The following is a 17,878-nucleotide window of genomic DNA, read 5'->3' as shown; positions in this document are numbered from 1 at the left end:
AGCAGAGGAGCGGCGCGTTAAATCATTTCAATCCGTGCTTTCTGAGCCGCGCCCACTGTACGGAATAGCACGTTAAAAAAAAAAGCTAAAAAAAATCACGCGTTGATTGCAAAAAATATTTCACGAGTGGGTTTTTAAATAAGTGATTCCGTTCAATTGGGTGTTAACGTGGCGCTTTTGTTGACTGGACGGTAAATAAAAACACAAAAAAAAAGTAAAAACAATGTACCTTCCCTGAGAAATTCATGCTTTGTGACGACTGGAAGGCATCTCAAGTCACCGTCTTTGTTTAAAATGCTAAAATTAATCAAATAAAATAAACGTGACTCATTTATAAAGCACAATATAAAAACACAAGTTACAAAAAAATGCTTTTTTGTCCGGCGCTGTTTATTTGTTGTGAAGGTCTGTTTTGAGACCAGCAGGTGGCGCACCGCCGTCACTGCGTCGCTTTCCTTTATAAATCTTTTTGATCAATTATAACGAGGGCTTCCAGTGTCACGTGGGGTCCCTTAAACCAGGGCTTCCCAACCCCTGTCCCGGGGACCCCCTGTGGCTGCTGGTTTGCATTCCAACCGAGATCTCAATCACTGAACCAGACCCTTCATTGAACTGATAATTTGCTTAATTAGACCTTTTTATTTGTTTTCAGCTCTTAAACAAGGGGGTACGGAGACGCTGGGGGGGCAGGGGGGGCAGAGGGGGTTGTCGAGTCCTCCTGTTCGTCTAGACCACGACACCCTTTACACCCAGGTGCCCCTGATGTGAGCTACTGCCCCCTGGAGGATAAGCCCCCCATCTACACAACACTCTCAACTCAACACAGCCGTCAAGATCAACTTTCTGAAAGCTCTTAAAATCTTGAAAGGCTGAAGCAGGAGCATGTTTGTTCTGAAAATCAACATTTGTTGTATTTGAACAAAGTTTTTTTTTTTTTTTTTCTGTAGGTTGTTTAATTGGAGACACGAACTTCAACACTGCGTCGACCCGCTCCCTTCCCTCCCTTCCTCTCTTTCTCCATCCCTCTCTCTCTCTCTCTCTTCACTGCCACCCCTCTCTGAGAAGTAATTATTTTTTAGTGCAGAACGGAAGTCATCAAAGTCATGGTATTTTTAGAACAGGTGTTGTTAGGCAGCTGTTGATTGGTGCTCAGCTTTGGTAACCATGGAAACTGGTGGCCTTTTGTGCCAACAGGTGCATTATGGGTGAGCAGCTTGTCGTCAGCCTCAAAAAAAGTGTTTTTTTTTTCTTTCTTTATTAAGCAAAAGAAGCCCATTACAGATTTTCAACCCAACTGGAAGTCTTTCTCAGCGTCTTCAACAGAAACACTAAAGGAAACTTAATAAATTCAATGGCAAGCGTTTCCACTGGAAGTGTTTTTAAAACTCCCGCTGCACAGCAGTTTGATCCATCGCTGGTTTTATGAGGAGTTTAATAAAACACACCTGAGCTAAAGCCCGGTGAGGTATGGTAAAGCATATTAAAAAAAAGCACAGCAAATTATGGAGGAGGTTCAAATCCCGGCTCAGCCATTGAGTCCCTGTGTGTGTGCGTGTGTGTGTGTGTGTGTGTGTGCGATCCTGAGCAAGTCACTTCACCTCCTTGTGCTCCGTCCTTCGGTCGAGAAGTTAAACAAAACGAGGTCCTATTGGAAGTGACTCTGCAGCTGCAGCAGCAGTTGAGTGATGCAGAGTTCACCCCCCTAGTCTCTGTAAGTCGCTTTGGATAAAACAGCAGACGATTTATAAATAGGTAATAATAATAATAATAATAATAATAATAATATGATTAATACCATTGATGGATAGTATAACTGGGAAAAACATGGCAAAACCAAACCAAAAGTCTTGTGCAAAAATACCAGGAAAACCTGTACTATACCTTTTTTTATACTAGCATATCTTTTGTGGGAAAGACAAAATACATAAAAGCTGCCTGTAGTCTTTTGGGTCACTCTTGCAAAGGAGATGTCCCACCTCAACAGGCTGTGCTGGGCTGAAAAAATGAAATCAATAAAATGACTCTGATTTCACTACACCTGTTTTGACACCCCTCACTTTTGGGGAGGGACAGCACCGTCCCCACCACTCCACCCCCCACCCCCCCACCCACCCACCCCCCCCCCCCCCCCCCCCCCCCCCCATGAACTGATGACTTGGAACGGACGGGACTCGCAGCTCTCAAGACGGACGAGGAGAGTGACTCCGCGACAGAAACGCTGACTACACCACAGTGACATACATTTTTAGCTAACATTAGAAATTTAACAACGGAGGAGCAATTAACACGCCGACCCACCACCCACCGCACAATCCCCCCCCCTGGATCCTCCGCTGAGGCGCTGGTCTTGCCTGCACTGAGCCTACGTTCCTGGATCCTCCGCTGAGGCGCTGTCTTTGCACTGCTGCTGTGTCACTGTGATGTAACTCGCTGTCATCCTAACTTGTTGCCTCCTAGTTCATATTGTATTCTAGCAGTGTTATTATTATACACAGCATCCTAGTTCATATTGTGTTCTAGCAGTGTTATTATTATACACAGCATCCTAATTCATACTGTATTCTAGCAGTGTTATTATTATACACAGCATCCTAGTTCATATTGTATTCTAGCAGTGTTATTATTATACACAGCATCCTAGTTCATATTGTATTCTAGCAGTGTTATTATTATACACAGCATCCTAGTTCATATTGTATTCTAGCAGTGTTATTATTATACACAGCATCCTAGTTCATATTGTATTCTAGCAGTGTTATTATTATACACAGCATCCTAGTTCATATTGTATTCTAGCAGTGTTATTATTATACACAGCATCCTAGTTCATATTGTATTCTAGCAGTGTTATTATTATACACAGCATCCTAGTTCATATTGTATTCTAGCAGTGTTATTATTATACACGGCATCCTAGTTCATATTGTATTCTAGCAGTGTTATTATTATACACGGCATCCTAGTTCATATTGTATTCTAGCAGTGTTATTATTATACACAACATCCTAGTTCATATTGTATTCTAGCAGTGTTATTATTATACACAGCATCCTAGTTCATATTGTATTCTAGCAGTGTTATTATTATACACAGCATCCTAGTTCATATTGTATTCTAGCAGTGTTATTATTATACACAGCATCCTAGTTCATATTGTATTCTAGCAGTGTTATTATTATACACAGCATCCTAGTTCATATTGTATTCTAGCAGTGTTATTATTATACACAGCATCCTAGTTCATATTGTATTCTAGCAGTGTTATTATTATACACAGCATCCTAGTTCATATTGTATTCTAGCAGTGTTATTATTATACACAGCATCCTAGTTCATATTGTATTCTAGCAGTGTTATTATTATACACAGCATCCTAGTTCATATTGTATTCTAGCAGTGTTATTATTATACACAGCATCCTAGTTCATATTGTATTCTAGCAGTGTTATTATTATACACAGCATCCTAGTTCATATTGTATTCTAGCAGTGTTATTATTATACACAGCATCCTAGTTCATATTGTATTCTAGCAGTGTTATTATTATACACAGCCTCCTAGTTCATTTTGTATTCTAGCAGTGTTATTATTATACACAGCATCCTAGTTATTTTTGTATTTAGCAGTGTTATTATTATACACGGCATATTCATTGTATTCTAGCCGTGTTATTATTATACACAGCATCCTAGTTCATATTGTATTCTAGCAGTGTTATTATTATACACAGCATCCTAGTTCATATTGTATTCTAGCAGTGTTATTATTATACACAGCATCCTAGTTCATATTGTATTCCAGCAGTGTTATTATTATACACAGCATCCTTCATATTGTATTCTAGCAGTGTTATTATTATACACAGCATCCTAGTTCATATTGTATTCTAGCAGTGTTATTATTATACACAGCATCCTAGTTCATATTGTATTCTAGCAGTGTTATTATTATACACAGCATCCTAGTTCATATTGTATTCTAGCAGTGTTGTTATTATACACAGCATCCTAGTTCATATTGTATTCTAGTAGTGTTATTATTTGCAGTGTAAACTACACTGTGTTTAAATATGAAGCTTGCATTGTATCCCTGTGCTGCCCTGTAACACCTGTAAGGTCTCCTTGGATAAAGGCATCTGCCAAATAAATAAAAACATTTATAAATTCAGCAGCGAGAGGCGAATGCTCTGCAGTGCGTATCATCACAATGGCAGATGGCAGGTGAGGTGCTGCGCCCTACATAAAGGATTGTCAGTGTGGGCTTTTCAAAGGTAGCCAAGATTGCAGAAACAAACGAGAGACAGAGAGAGAGAGACAGAGAGCATTAGGGAGAGAGAGGGGGAAAGAGAGAGGAGGAGAGAGGGAGAGGGAAAAAAGAGAGAAACAAGAGGGAGAGAGGGAGAGGGAAAAAGAAAGAGAGCGAGAAGGACCTCATCGCCCCAGGGACCCGACGACATCATGCTACCCCCCCCCCCCGTTCCGATACAGCATTGAAATCATCCTGTGTCTCCTCCCCCTTCTCTCTCTCCATCCTCACTGTGTCTCGCTCACTCCCTCTTCTCCTCTCACACTCCTCTCCTCACCCGGGCAGCCTCATCTCCTTCTCCAAGATGACGGGCCCTCTCAGCAGCGCAGCGTTCCTGATCAGAGTCTTCGTCTTTCTGAGCGCCGTGCCGGGCTTACCCTGCAAGGTAAGGAGATGGAAAGATCCTTCCCTCCTTCCTGGTGTGCGTAGTCTCCGTTAAGGGCGAGTCCTAAGAAGGAGTTGGAAAATCTCTCGCCGGACACTGCGTGCTTGCGGGGAAGAACGGGGAGCAGAGAAAAGACTACCTACCACGAACTAGTTGGTGGTCAACCACAAGGGGAACTCTAGGATGGGTTTTGTGTTGTGGAAGGGGCTGGCATTTTGCGCTCTTGTGCTGTATAAACGTATGTGCTGTATGCTGACTGGTAGCCCCAAATGTGTGTGTAATGATTACCATACAAGCTTCGTAAACACTGTCTACCCATACGAACTCCCCACAACACAACAGACCCAGACTTCGTGCCACAAGGGGATAAGTGTGTGTGTGTGTGTGTCTGACAGGTTTCCCCTCTCCTGTATAGTATTATTATTATTTGCACTATATTTAAATACTGTATAATTAATACTGCATATTAATATATGAAAAAGCACAGCACCAGAAGGGTATCTATCTATCTATCTATCTACCGATATTGTGATAAAACGAATGTAACTTGGTACATAATGGTGTGTTAACTTTATACCCAAAAACAATCCTTTTCAAGATCCAGAAAATGAAAAATAGCATCCATCATATATCATTTTGTTTTGTAGTTTTATATAGTTATATAGAATTTCCGAAACAAAATGAGACCCTATCTGGTTTCGGAAGATTCTCATGTAGACTGTTAGATAGATATCCATCCGACACCATTTTAAAACATATACACACACACACACACACACACACAGCAGAAAAGTTCAATCTCTGGAAGATTCTCATGTAGACATTTAGACTAGATAGTCCATCCACGCCTTTCTGATAAACAGATTGATCGCAAACTGATGAACGGATTCATCTAGAATACTGTCACATCGACTGTGTGTGTCTGTGATACAGGGAGGTGTCTGTCTGTCTGCCTGTCTGTGTGTCCTGTCTGCCTGTCTGGTGTGTGTGTCTGTCTGCCTGTCTGTGTGTCTGGCTGCCTGTGTGTGTCTCTCTGCCTGTCTGTCTGTGATACTGGGAGTTGTCTGTCTGCCTGTCTGTCTGTCAGTCTGTGTGTCTGTGTCTGTGATCATGGGAGGTGTGTGTGTCTGTGTGTGCGTGTGTGTGTGTGACATAGGGAGGCATATCTGTGTCAGGGAGCCGCTGTGTCGGGGAGCGCTGTGTCGTGGAGCCGCTGTGTCGGGGAGCCGCTGTGTCGGGGAGCCGCTGTGTCGGGGAGCGCTGTGTCAGGGAGCGCTGTGTCGGGGAGCCGCTGTGTCGGGGAGCGCTGTGTCGGGGAGCGCTGTGTCGTGGAGCCGCTGTGTCGGGGAGCGCTGTGTCGGGGAGCCGCTGTGTCGGGGAGCGGCTGTGTCAGGGAGCGCTGTGTCAGGGAGCGCTGTGTCGTGGAGCCGCTGTGTCGGGGAGCCGCTGTGTCGGGGAGCCCCTGTGTCAGGGAGCGCTGTGTCGGGGAGCCGCTGTGTCAGGGAGCGCTGTGTCGGGGAGCCGCTGTGTCAGGGAGCGCTGTGTCAGGGAGCGCTGTGTCGTGGAGCCGCTGTGTCGGGGAGCCGCTGTGTCGGGGAGCGCTGTGTCAGGGAGCGCTGTGTCGGGGAGCCGCTGTGTCGGGGAGCCGCTGTGTCGGGGAGCGCTGTCGGGGAGCCGCTGTGTCGGGGAGCGCTGTGTCGGGGAGCCGCTGTGTCGGGGAGCGCTGTGTCGGGGAGCCGCTGTGTCGGGGAGCCGCTGTGTCGGGGAGCCGCTGTGTCGGGGAGCCGCTGTGTCGGGGAGCCGCTGTGTCGTGGAGCCGCTGTGTCGGGGAGCCGCTGTGTCAGTTTTTGGCTGAAGAGCAAAATCAGGAAGAGAAAGGTGGAAACTATTTGCATATCATTAGAAGAATAGCTATATACAAATGAATCAATAAATCAATAAGTCAATCAATAGAGAGAGCAGCCTACAGAGAATTGAAAAACAGCGCAGCGCTCAATATGCTAGAAGAATCAGTCAATCAGTAAAATAGCGGCGGAGAGGAGTGACGGATCATTGAAAAGGTGCTGTCTGATAAGCAGCTGTGGGTGGGCTGTTCTCGCTGTCTCTATCTGAAGGCGGCGGAAGGCGAATCGTTCAGACAGCTGATAATTAAAACAGCGAGTTCTCACTTTATCAGTGACTTTTCTTCTGCATTATATATCCATATACCTGTTTGCTGTTAAGAATTCACCCTGTGTGTGTGTGTGTGTGTGTAGAATACTTATGTATTTATGTCGCACATCTCTTTCTCAAGGGAGCCTGTGTTTGAATCAGGAGGAATGTACAGGTTTCTGACGGCATGACAACACCTTGTTATTGTTTATATTTACTCCAGCATGAGGTAATGGGGTACATTACCCCTAGTGATGACATCATTAGTTACAATGAGTATAGAAAATTTTGGACATAAACCTGGATTATTGTAAAATATAATATTTTATATATATATACATTATAAATGTATATTTAAAATATCTTTTACCTATCTTTTACTCAAAGTTTTTTCTTAAAAAGAAACGCTTTTATTATTATTATGATTATAATATTATATTATTTATATTATTATTATTGTCTTTCTTTTTTTGTTTAAACTATCGCTGGATCAACGTTGCAAATTGTAACATTGTCATAATGTCTTTTTTCTCAGTAGGGAGCATTCTCCGCTCCCTCTCTTCTAAGGTCTCTCTCTCTCTCGCTCCCCCTCTCTCTCTCTCTCTCTCTCTCTCTCTCTCCCTCCCTCTCTCTCTCTCTCTTTCTCTCTCACGCACACACACGCAGGTTCACTGTTGTATAGCGGGCCGGTCGCTCATTAGCAGGGCGATGGTTGCTGTAGAAATTGACTTAAAAGCAGCCCTGCTTGCATCAGCCCATGCTGTGTGCCTCAGTTATTATTGAACAGGTGTCTTACATCAAGACTCCAGACAGGAGAGTGGAGACTGGAGCTCTAACCGTATTCATCTCCCTTTACTAAACAGCTCTGGACAGAAGTTTAGCATCACCGATAATTTTACGATTAAAACACAAGAGTACAGTGCAATTTGACCGTGGGAAACTTGTAAGGGAACTGCTGTCATCAGCAGTTCTCAAGATGTAGCCTTGCTGAAGAAAGTCAACACAACACGCTGTAATGGATAGCTCCTCTACACTCCCCTCCTCTATCCTCTCCTTCCCTCCCCTCACCTCTCCTCCTCTACTCTCCTCTCCTGTCTTTCCTTCCTCTCCTCTCCTCCACTCTCACCTCACCTCCCTTCCTCTCCTCCTATCTCCTCTCCTCTCCTACCCTCCCCTCTCCTCTCCTCTCCTCTCCCCTCCTCCTCTCGAGATCTTCCTTCCTCTAGAGGAGAGGACTCCTCCACTCTCACCTCACCTCCCTTCCTCTCCTCCTATCTCCTCTCCTCTCCTACCCTCCCCTCTCCTCTCCTCCTCTCTCTCCTCTCTCCTCTCTCTTCTCCTCTCCCCTCTCCTCTCCCCTCTCCTCTCCTCCCCAACTCCTCTCCTCTCCCCTTCACACTTCTCCTCTACTCTCTCCTCTTCTCTCCCCTCCCCTCTCCTCTCCTCCCCAACTCCTCTCCTCTCTCCTTCACTCTTCTTTCTCTCTCCTCTCTCTCTCTCTCTCTCTCCTCCCCCTCCTCTCTCCTCCCCTCCCCTCTTCTCTTCTCTCCCCTCCCCTCTCCTCTCCTCTCCTCCACAGGGATAATAAACACACAGCCATTTCCTTTGCAGAGGAACATTTCACCATGGCAACAGAGCTCTCCGCAGTGCTTCTATGAAGAAACAGAGAAAAAAAGAAAATTTCACAAGAGCACAAAGCAACAGACGAGTGTTCTGTGCGCGGTTCCTGCTTGCTCTCTACTTACAACACATCATTACAGCAATTAAAAACAGCCATGAACCTTGAACACTGAACCCTGAACTAACCCACAGCGACACACAGGGCCGGGTCGATTCCTGCTTTTCAATTCCTTCTTAAAATCAAATTCCAATTCCAGGAGTGGGATGAGAGGGAGGGGGGGGAGATAGAGGGAGAGAGAGTAGGGAGAGTGGGAAAAAGAGAGGGGGAGAGAGAGAAAGGGAGAGAGGGGGAGAGAGGGGGAGAAAGGGAAAAAGAGAGAGACAGGGGGAGAGAGAGGGAGAGAGGGAAAAAGAGAGAGACAGGGGAGAGAGAGGGAGAGAGGGAGAGAGAGAGAGAGAGAGAGAGAGAGAGAGAGAGAGAGAGAGAGAGAGAGAGAGAGAGAGAGAGAGAGAAACAGACAGTGTAAGATCAATAAGGGTTTATGAGATTTGCTTGAAGGCAACATGAATCATGATTAAGTGGCTCTGTGATTTTTTTTTATGGCTGGATATGGCCATGAATCAATCCGTCAATCAATCTTTATTTTATATAGTGCCTTTCATAGTGGAACACCCTCACAGAGCATTTTACAAGATGCACTAAATATAAGAAAATCCATAATACTTCAAATAGAGAAATGCAAAATACATGATATACAGTAAAAAACACAATGCATAATACATTAAATACATTGGAAAGTACATAATACATGAAATAGTGGAATAAATACACTGGAAAGTACAAAATACATGACTTACACTTTCGCTTGGGGATAACAAGCAGGCCAGAGTCAGAGGACCTCAGCTTGCATGAAGAGACATAGCAGGGTGGAGAGATACTCGGTTCCTGTGTGATAAAGGGCATGCATTGTATATATATAAGTGGATAAATAGGCTGAACACGATTATGCCAGCGGGACTCAACAGAAAAGAACGAACGAATTAACTCCAATCAATATATAACATTTAAATAAATAAATAAATAAATTTAATTCAAAAGTTGTGCATGCTGCCAAATCAAGGCTGATCCTCAGAGCCAGCATTGCACGAGAATATAACTTTATCTAAAAATAATGTTCATTAGGATTAATGCAGGTTTGAAAATGATGAAAGACACACTGTGTCTGATCAAGCTGGTAGTAAAACCTGGAATGGATCACACTGCTGTGCAACAGGAGTCTGTTTCACTTCCCTGGTAGGACCCCCCTCACAGTTTAACATGAGCTTTTAAGTAGCCTGAAGGTGCAGAGAGATCTCTCTGCCGTGCGTCACTGTGAATAGGGAGCGCAGCACAACAAAGGGAGGAACACTGCGGGCATCTCTTGGGGCCGCAGTGCTCTGTCACAGATGAAACATTTTTATATGCGATGACATTAAACTCCCCGTAATGAGCGACGAATGCGGTGAGTCAGTGCTGAGTCACACAGACACACACACACACACACACATTGCGCAGACACACTGAGACACAAGCACACACACACCGCACAGAGGCGCAGAATCACACAGTCTCACACTGCACAGACACGCTGAGTCACACAGACACACACGCACACACACACACACACACACACACACCGCACAGAGACGCAGAATCACACAGTCTCACACTGCACAGCCACGCTGAGTCACACACACACACACACACACACACACACACACACCACACAGAGGCGCAGAATCACACAGTCTCACACTGCACAGACACGCTGAGTCACACAGACACACACGCACACACCGCACAGAGGCGCAGAATCACACAGTCTCACACTGCACAGACACGCTGAGTCACACAGACACGCACGCACACACACACACACACACACACACACACACACCGCACAGAGACGCAGAATCAGTCTCACACAGCACAGCCACGCTGAGTCACACAGACACACAGCACACACCGACACACACACACACACACACACACACACAGCACAGACACGCTGAGTCACACACACACACACACACACACCGCACAGAGACGCAGAATCACACAGTCTCACACTGCACAGACACGCTGAGTCACACAGACACACACGCACACACCGCACAGAGACGCAGAATCACACAGTCTCACACTGCACAGACACGCTGAGTCACACACACACACACACACACACACACACACACACACACACACCGCACAGAGACGCAGAATCACACAGTCTCACACTGCACAGACACGCTGAGTCACACAGACACACACGCACACACCGCACAGAGACGCAGAATCACACAGTCTCACACTGCACAGACACGCTGAGTCACACAGACACACACGCACACACCGCACAGAGACGCAGAATCACACAGTCTCACACTGCACAGACACGCTGAGTCACACAGACACGCACGCACACACCGCACAGAGGCGCAGAATCACACAGTCTCACACTGCACAGACACGCTGAGTCACACACACACACACACACACACACACACACACAGTCTTCTCTGCGTCTTAGTGTGGCGTGTCAGAGTGTGTGACGTGTCGGTGCGACTCAGTGTGTCTGTGTGTGTGTTGTGTGTGCGTGTCTCTGCGTCTTAGTGGTACAGACGCTGTGTTCAGTGACTGTCACATTGTGTCTCAGTCACGCTGAGTCACACAGACACACACACACACACCGCACAGAGACGCAGAATCACACAGTCTCACACAGCACAGACACGCTGAGTCACACACACACACACACACACACACACACAGACTGCGTCGTCAGTGTGTACCGAATCACACAGTCTCACACAGCACAGACACGCTGAGTCACACAGACACACGTGCACACACACACACAAACACACACACACACACACACAAACAAACACCGCACAGACACACACACACACAAACCAACACCGCACAGACACACACACACACACACACACAAACACCGCACAGACACACACAACACACACACACAAACACACACACACACACAAACACCGCACAGACACGCAACAATAAACAAACTGCCAGGGCGGCTGGGTGACTCACTCTCTGAGAAACCAAAAAAAAGGAAAAGCACCTTTCTATTTTTTTTTTTTTTTTTATGTTTCATCCTACCTTTTGAGCTGAAAATGAAAACAAAAATTCCATTTGATTTTAGGACTAAGTGATTGTGTTAGATCACCGATCTTTTTTTTTTTTTTTTTGAAACCACGTAACTAGAGAGAGAGAGAGAGAGGTTAGCAGGTGCTTTGTTTGTACTGATGCAGGTTATCACTACTAATAGGGGCGCTGAAACTCCTAATTGCCTCTCTGAAGTATTTAAAACCTGCAGGTAGTTAATACATCAAAACACACCTACTTGCAATGTGTGGATTTCAAAGCAAAAAAAAAAACCTCTCCTTTACAATCGAGCCCCGCCAGTCAATAGTAATTAACTTCTGCTCTAATTTTCCTATAGCTGGATTTAACATATCATTACAAGGATGTGAATAAGAAGTCTTTCTTGGCTACAAGAAGCTTTATTAATTCAATGACAAGCATTTACACTGGAAGGCGTTTTCAATATCTTCAACGTGAAAGAGTTCTAGTCAAAATGTCTGTCGTTGAATTTATTTAAAAAAATAATAATAATAGTTTTACAAATACTGAAATAACTTTTAACCGAAGTAGCCTTTTATTCAAAACGTCTGTCACCAAAATGTACAGTATATATATAACATAAGTTTCTGTACAGTGTAATATTTAATTCGCAGTATATATATAAAGCCGCTTCTGTAGCAAAATAAATTAGCGTGGCTTGCTAATGATTTCCACTGTATCCGGTCGCCAGGGAATTTCATTACGCGTGTATAACAAAAAACAAAAGTGACTGTTGGTTTTAAGGCTAATTAAATATTGCTTTTACTTTAGCAAGGGATAAAAAAAATAAAATAAACAAAAACATCTCGCAGCCAGGCACGTTACGAACGGTTTGTTTGTTTTTTATAATAATAATCAGCCGTGGAGGAGGCCCCGTCTCCGTGGCAACAGCACGCACAGGAAGCCAGGGAGCCATGGCAACCTGGAGTGTTCGGAAACCTTAATCAGTCGGACAGCTGCCGCAGTAGCAGCACCTGTTCGCTCGTATTGATCTATAATCTATTATAACGACGCACCCCACCCCCAGACCCCTCGTGTTCACGGCTTTGTGTAATTTACTTAAAAATAATAACCACGCGTTGTTGCGACCGCATTGTTAATGCTGCATGGTAAAATATAGTGAAGCATTGTAAAGCACAGAGGTCTGGTAAAGCATAGGGAAGCATTGTAAAACACAGAGAGGTCTGGTAAAACATAGGGAAGCATTGTAAAGCACAGAGAGGTCTGGTAAAGCATAGGGAAGCATTGTAAAGCACAGAGAGGTCTGGTAAAGCATAGGGAAGCATTGTAAAGCACAAGAGAGGTCTGGTAAAGCATAGGGAAGCATTGTAAAGCACAGAGAGGTCTGGTAAAGCACAGGGAAGCATTGTAAAGCACAGAGAGGTCTGGTAATGCATAAGGAAGCATTGTAAAGCACAGAGAGGTCTTGTAAAGCATAGAGAAGCATTGTAAAGCACAGAGAGGTCTGGTAAAGCATAGGGAAGCATTGTAAAGCACAGAGAGGTCTGGTAAAGCATAGGGAAGCATTGTAAAGTACAGAGAGGTCTGGTAAAGCATAGGGAAGCATTGTAAAGCACAGAGAGGTCTGGTAAAGCATAGGGAAGCATTGTAAAGCACAGAGAGGTGTGGTAAAGCATAGGGAAGCATTGTAAAGCACAGAGAGGTCTGGTAAAGCAGAGGGAAGCATTGTAAAGCACAGAGAGGTCTGGTAAAGCGTAGGGAAGCATTGTAAAGCACAGAGAGGTCTGGTAAAGCATAGGGAAGCATTGTAAAGCAAAGATAGGTGTGTTAAAGCATAGGGAAGCATTGTAAAGCACAGAGAGGTGTGGTAAAGCATAGGGAAGCATTGTAAAGCAAAGATAGGTGTGGTAAAGCATAGGGAAGCATTGTAAAGCACAGATAGGTGTGGTAAAGCATAGGGAAGCATTGTAAAGCACAGAAAGGTCTGGTAAAGCATAGGGAAGCATTGTAAAGCACAGAGAGGTCTGGGAAAGCTTAGGGAAGCATTGTAAAGCACAGAGAGGTCTGGTAAAGCACAGAAAAGCATTGTAAAGCACAGAGAGGTCTGGTAAAGCATATAGAAGCTTTGTAAAGCACAGAGAGGTCTGGTAAAGCACAGGGAAGCATTGTAAAGCACAGAGAGGTCTGGTAAAGCATAGGCAATCATTGTAAAGCACAGAGAGGTCTGGGAAAGCACACGGAAACCTCAGAGATATTAAAACGAGTGATTTGCAGAATTGCACAGTACATGCTTGTGTTCTCAGGGTACGAATGTGAGGAGTGAATTTTCAGGCGGTTCTGAAATCCAGGGAAATGAGTGCAAGACTAGCAGTGAGTTTCAAGCCTGGGCAAAGCAGGCTGAACACACTGTTACAAGCACGACACCGAGCACAGTGCTGGACTCTGCAACGGTTTAATCACCCACACCCTCAGGATAGTGATTGAGAAGGTTCGCCAGGAAGCCGGTGTTCTGAACACTAACGCAGTCCCAGAAGTTCACGGACGGACCTCAGACCTCTGTTTTGCTCTGACAGGCGTGCCTGGAATTGAAAAGGTGTTGCATTTAAGAGGCCTGCTAGATAAGGTGTGCCACAGACTCAATATTTGATTCACAGATTTTTTGCGATCCAGCCCTCTGAAATGTCTTTATAATACACAGCACTAGACCCTGATATTGATGAGATCCAGCCCTCTGAAATGTTTTTATAATATACAGCACTAGACCCTGATATTGATGAGATCCAGCCCTCTGAAATGTCTTTATAATATACAGCACTAGACCCTGATATTGATGAGATCCAGCCCTCTGAAATGTTTTTATAATATACAGCACTAGACCCTGATATTGATGAGATCCAGCCCTCTGAAATGTCTTTATAATATACAGCACTAGACCCTGATATTGATGAGATCCAGCCCTCTGAAATGTCTTTATAATACACAGCACTAGACCCTGATATTGATGAGATCCAGCCCTCTGAAATGTCTTTATAATATACAGCACTAGACCCTGATATTGATGAGATCCAGCCCTCTGAAATGTTTTTATAACATACAGCACTAGACCCTGATATTGATGAGATCCAGCCCTCTGAAATGTTTTTATAATATACAGCACTAGACCCTGATATTGATGAGATCCAGCCCTCTGAAATGTCTTTATAATATACAGCACTAGACCCTGATATTGATGAGATCCAGCCCTCTGAAATGTCTTTATAATATACAGCACTAGACCCTGATATTGATGAGATCCAGCCCTCTGAAATGTCTTTATAATACACAGCACTAGACCCTGATATTGATGAGACACAGCCCTCTGAAATGTCTTTATAATATACAGCACTAGACCCTGATATTGATGAGATCCAGCCCTCTGAAATGTCTTTATAATATACAGCACTAGACCCTGATATTGATGAGATCCAGCCCTCTGAAATGTCTTTATAATATACAGCACTAGACCCTGATATTGATGAGATCCAGCCCTCTGAAATGTCTTTATAATATACAGCACTAGACCCTGATATTGATGAGATCCAGCCCTCTGAAATGTCTTTATAATATACAGCACTAGACCCTGATATTGATGAGATCCAGCCCTCTGAAATGTTTTTATAATATACAGCACTAGACCCTGATATTGATGAGATCCAGCCCTCTGAAATGTCTTTATAATATACAGCACTAGACCCTGATATTGATGAGATCCAGCCCTCTGAAATGTCTTTATAATATACAGCACTAGACCCTGATATTGATGCGATCCAGTCCTCTGAAATGTCTTTATAATATACAGCACTAGACCCTGATATTGATGCGATCCAGCCCTCTGAAATGTTTTTATAATATACAGCACTAGACCCTGATATTGATGAGATCCAGCCCTCTGAAATGTCTTTATAATATACAGCACTAGACCCTGATATTGATGAGATCCAGCCCTCTGAAATGTCTTTATAATATACAGCACTAGACCCTGATATTGATGAGATCCAGCCCTCTGAAATGTCTTTATAATATATAGCAGACAAAATCATTAATTGACACAAACCATTGACGTTAGAAGGTGTGTGACAAACCGTCGGCCTGCCTAGGCTAGAATCGGTAATAAATATTTTTAACGTTTGGGTAATCAGTTCTTAACTTCACAACACCGTTAAAAAGCTCCTGTCCCCTCTCTCTCTTCCTCTACCCTGTCTGCCTCTCCCGGTCCCAATACCTTCCACGCCTTGTGTCTCTCCTCACTTCCCGGCCTCCACGTCTACCTGCCTCACACCTCTCTCCTTTTCCCTCCCCTTCCCTCCTCTCCTCTCTTCTCTCAGCCGTTGAACCAAGGCGGTCAGCACAGAGTCTCTTGGAGCCGCGACGATCCGACCGCGGGGCGCCGTTTCCGGAGGGACCTGCACGACTCCCTGCCCCCCCTCCCCTATGAGGCCGAGATGATGATGATGGCGTACCCCCCTTCCTCCTCCTCCTCCAACGCCCGCAACGATGTCTACTACCAGCCGGGGGAGGGGGGCTGGAGGGAACGTGGACAGCAGGACGACCAGCGACTGGGTCAGGCCCTGCAGCAGCTGGTGGAGGACGGTCGGAGACGGGACCAGGAGGCTGTCTATCTAGCCGGCTTGCTACGACTCCTGACCCCCGAGGCGGGGCCCGAGGGCTACCCCGGGGCTCAGCAGAGGCCCCCCAAACCCGGTGAGGCAGGCTTGGCCCCAGCTGTCGATTTCCAGGGCCCCTTCCCACCCGATTATGACGACACCAGCGTGGCAAAGCCCCAGAGAGGGTGGCAGAATGTCCAGAACCTAATGGAGCCCCAGCTTGCCCAGGCACTGATGAACCGATACAGGCAGGAGAAGCTCTACGAGGCCGGGCTCTCCCCTCCGCCAGCCTCCAGACTCGTGCTTCAAGAGGCAGCAGCCGAGGCAGAGGGGGAGGCAGAAAGAGAGGGGGACGAGGACGTGTTGAGGTAAGAGAGCAGTCAGATTCAACTCTCGATCAGCTGCAGCTGTGCGTCCGTATGTAATAAATAAATAACCTTATAGGAAGTTAATAATAATAATAATAATAATAATAATAATAATAATAATAATAATAATGATGATGATGATGATGATAACAACAACAACAACAATTTGGTTTACTTTTGCCAGTCATACTTGACTTGAAAAACGTCTTAAACACAAAATGCTTCATATGGAAGCTGAAAATAAATTTGAATAAAGAGCGAGGCATTTTTAAAAATAAAACCATTCGTACGTCATTCCCAAAAATAAAACCATTCCCTTAAAATTCCCTATTATATACCTTAAAACTGTCTGCAAGGCAGAGGGTTAGTCAATGATGATTCAGACATTAGCATATAAGGGAAACAATTTATAACTATGCATAGGTGGCATATAGCTAAGCAAGCAAATAACAGAATGGCTGTTTTGTGTGTATGTGCAAAAAATCGAACACATCTAGCTCATCTTATTATTCATTGTCTGACAGCTGCAGCTGCAATGTAGGCAAAACTTTATCTTAAGCAAAGCATACAAGGTTATGCGAGCAAGATTATAGGAGTGCAAGATGCCAGTACTGTTCCATGCCGAGCCAATCCTATTTTCTATAACATTTCTATTACACTGTGCTGAATCCGTTCAACCCGCAGCAACCCAAATCTTCCCTCAACCTTCCCGTTCTGTCCGCAGGTACCTGGTCGGGCAGATCCTGTCCAGCGCGGCCAGCGAGGGGGGTCCGCAGCCCCCGGCCCGGCTGTCGAAGGGAGGGCAGTCAGAGGACTACTCGGGGCTCCGGCGCTCCCGCCGGTCACTGGGCGACGGAGCGGGCAGCCCCGAGGAGGAGAACCTGCTGCGGGTCAAGCGAATAGACGAGGCGGGGGTGAGAGACGCGATCCAGGGGCTGCAGCAGCGCACGAAGAGGGTCGATAGCGAACCACAGGCGGGGAAGCAAGCGAGGAAGCGCCGCTACGTTGCGTACGACCCAGAAGAGCTGGCGGAAAGGATCTTGAAATATCTGCCGGATTAAAAACAGATATATATTTGAAAATAATAATTAATAATTGCATTTAAATTAAACTTACTTATAGGTAAAACCTGTTTCGACACACGACCGCTGCAGTTACCAAAAAAAAAGAAAATGTTTGTTTCGTTTTACAAAACTGCGCCGATTGGTTTATTTTAATGTATTTATTTAATTTTTTCGTTTTAACCCTACGC

The 17,878-nt window shown here is 45.0% G+C and overlaps 1 protein-coding gene across 1 annotated transcript in view; it reads left to right on the top strand.

Moving 5' to 3' along the window:
• Positions 1–4,514: 4,514 nt before the first annotated feature.
• The window catches only part of pcsk1nl (proprotein convertase subtilisin/kexin type 1 inhibitor, like), a 13,493-nt gene continuing 129 nt past the window's right edge, over positions 4,515–17,878 (top strand). Inside the window, exons 1-3 of the mRNA XM_041273832.1 lie at positions 4,515–4,690; positions 15,980–16,626; positions 17,351–17,878. The exon at positions 17,351–17,878 is cut by the window's right edge and continues 129 nt beyond it. Of these exons, the coding sequence (XP_041129766.1) occupies positions 4,610–4,690; positions 15,980–16,626; positions 17,351–17,687 (1,065 nt within the window). The 5' untranslated portion in view covers positions 4,515–4,609 and the 3' untranslated portion in view covers positions 17,688–17,878. The remainder of the gene's footprint in view (positions 4,691–15,979; positions 16,627–17,350) is intronic.

The sequence above is a fragment of the Polyodon spathula genome, chromosome 16, assembly GCF_017654505.1.
Source record: "Polyodon spathula isolate WHYD16114869_AA chromosome 16, ASM1765450v1, whole genome shotgun sequence".
NCBI lineage: Eukaryota > Metazoa > Chordata > Actinopteri > Acipenseriformes > Polyodontidae > Polyodon > Polyodon spathula.
This window is presented reverse-complemented; position numbering and strand designations above follow the sequence as displayed.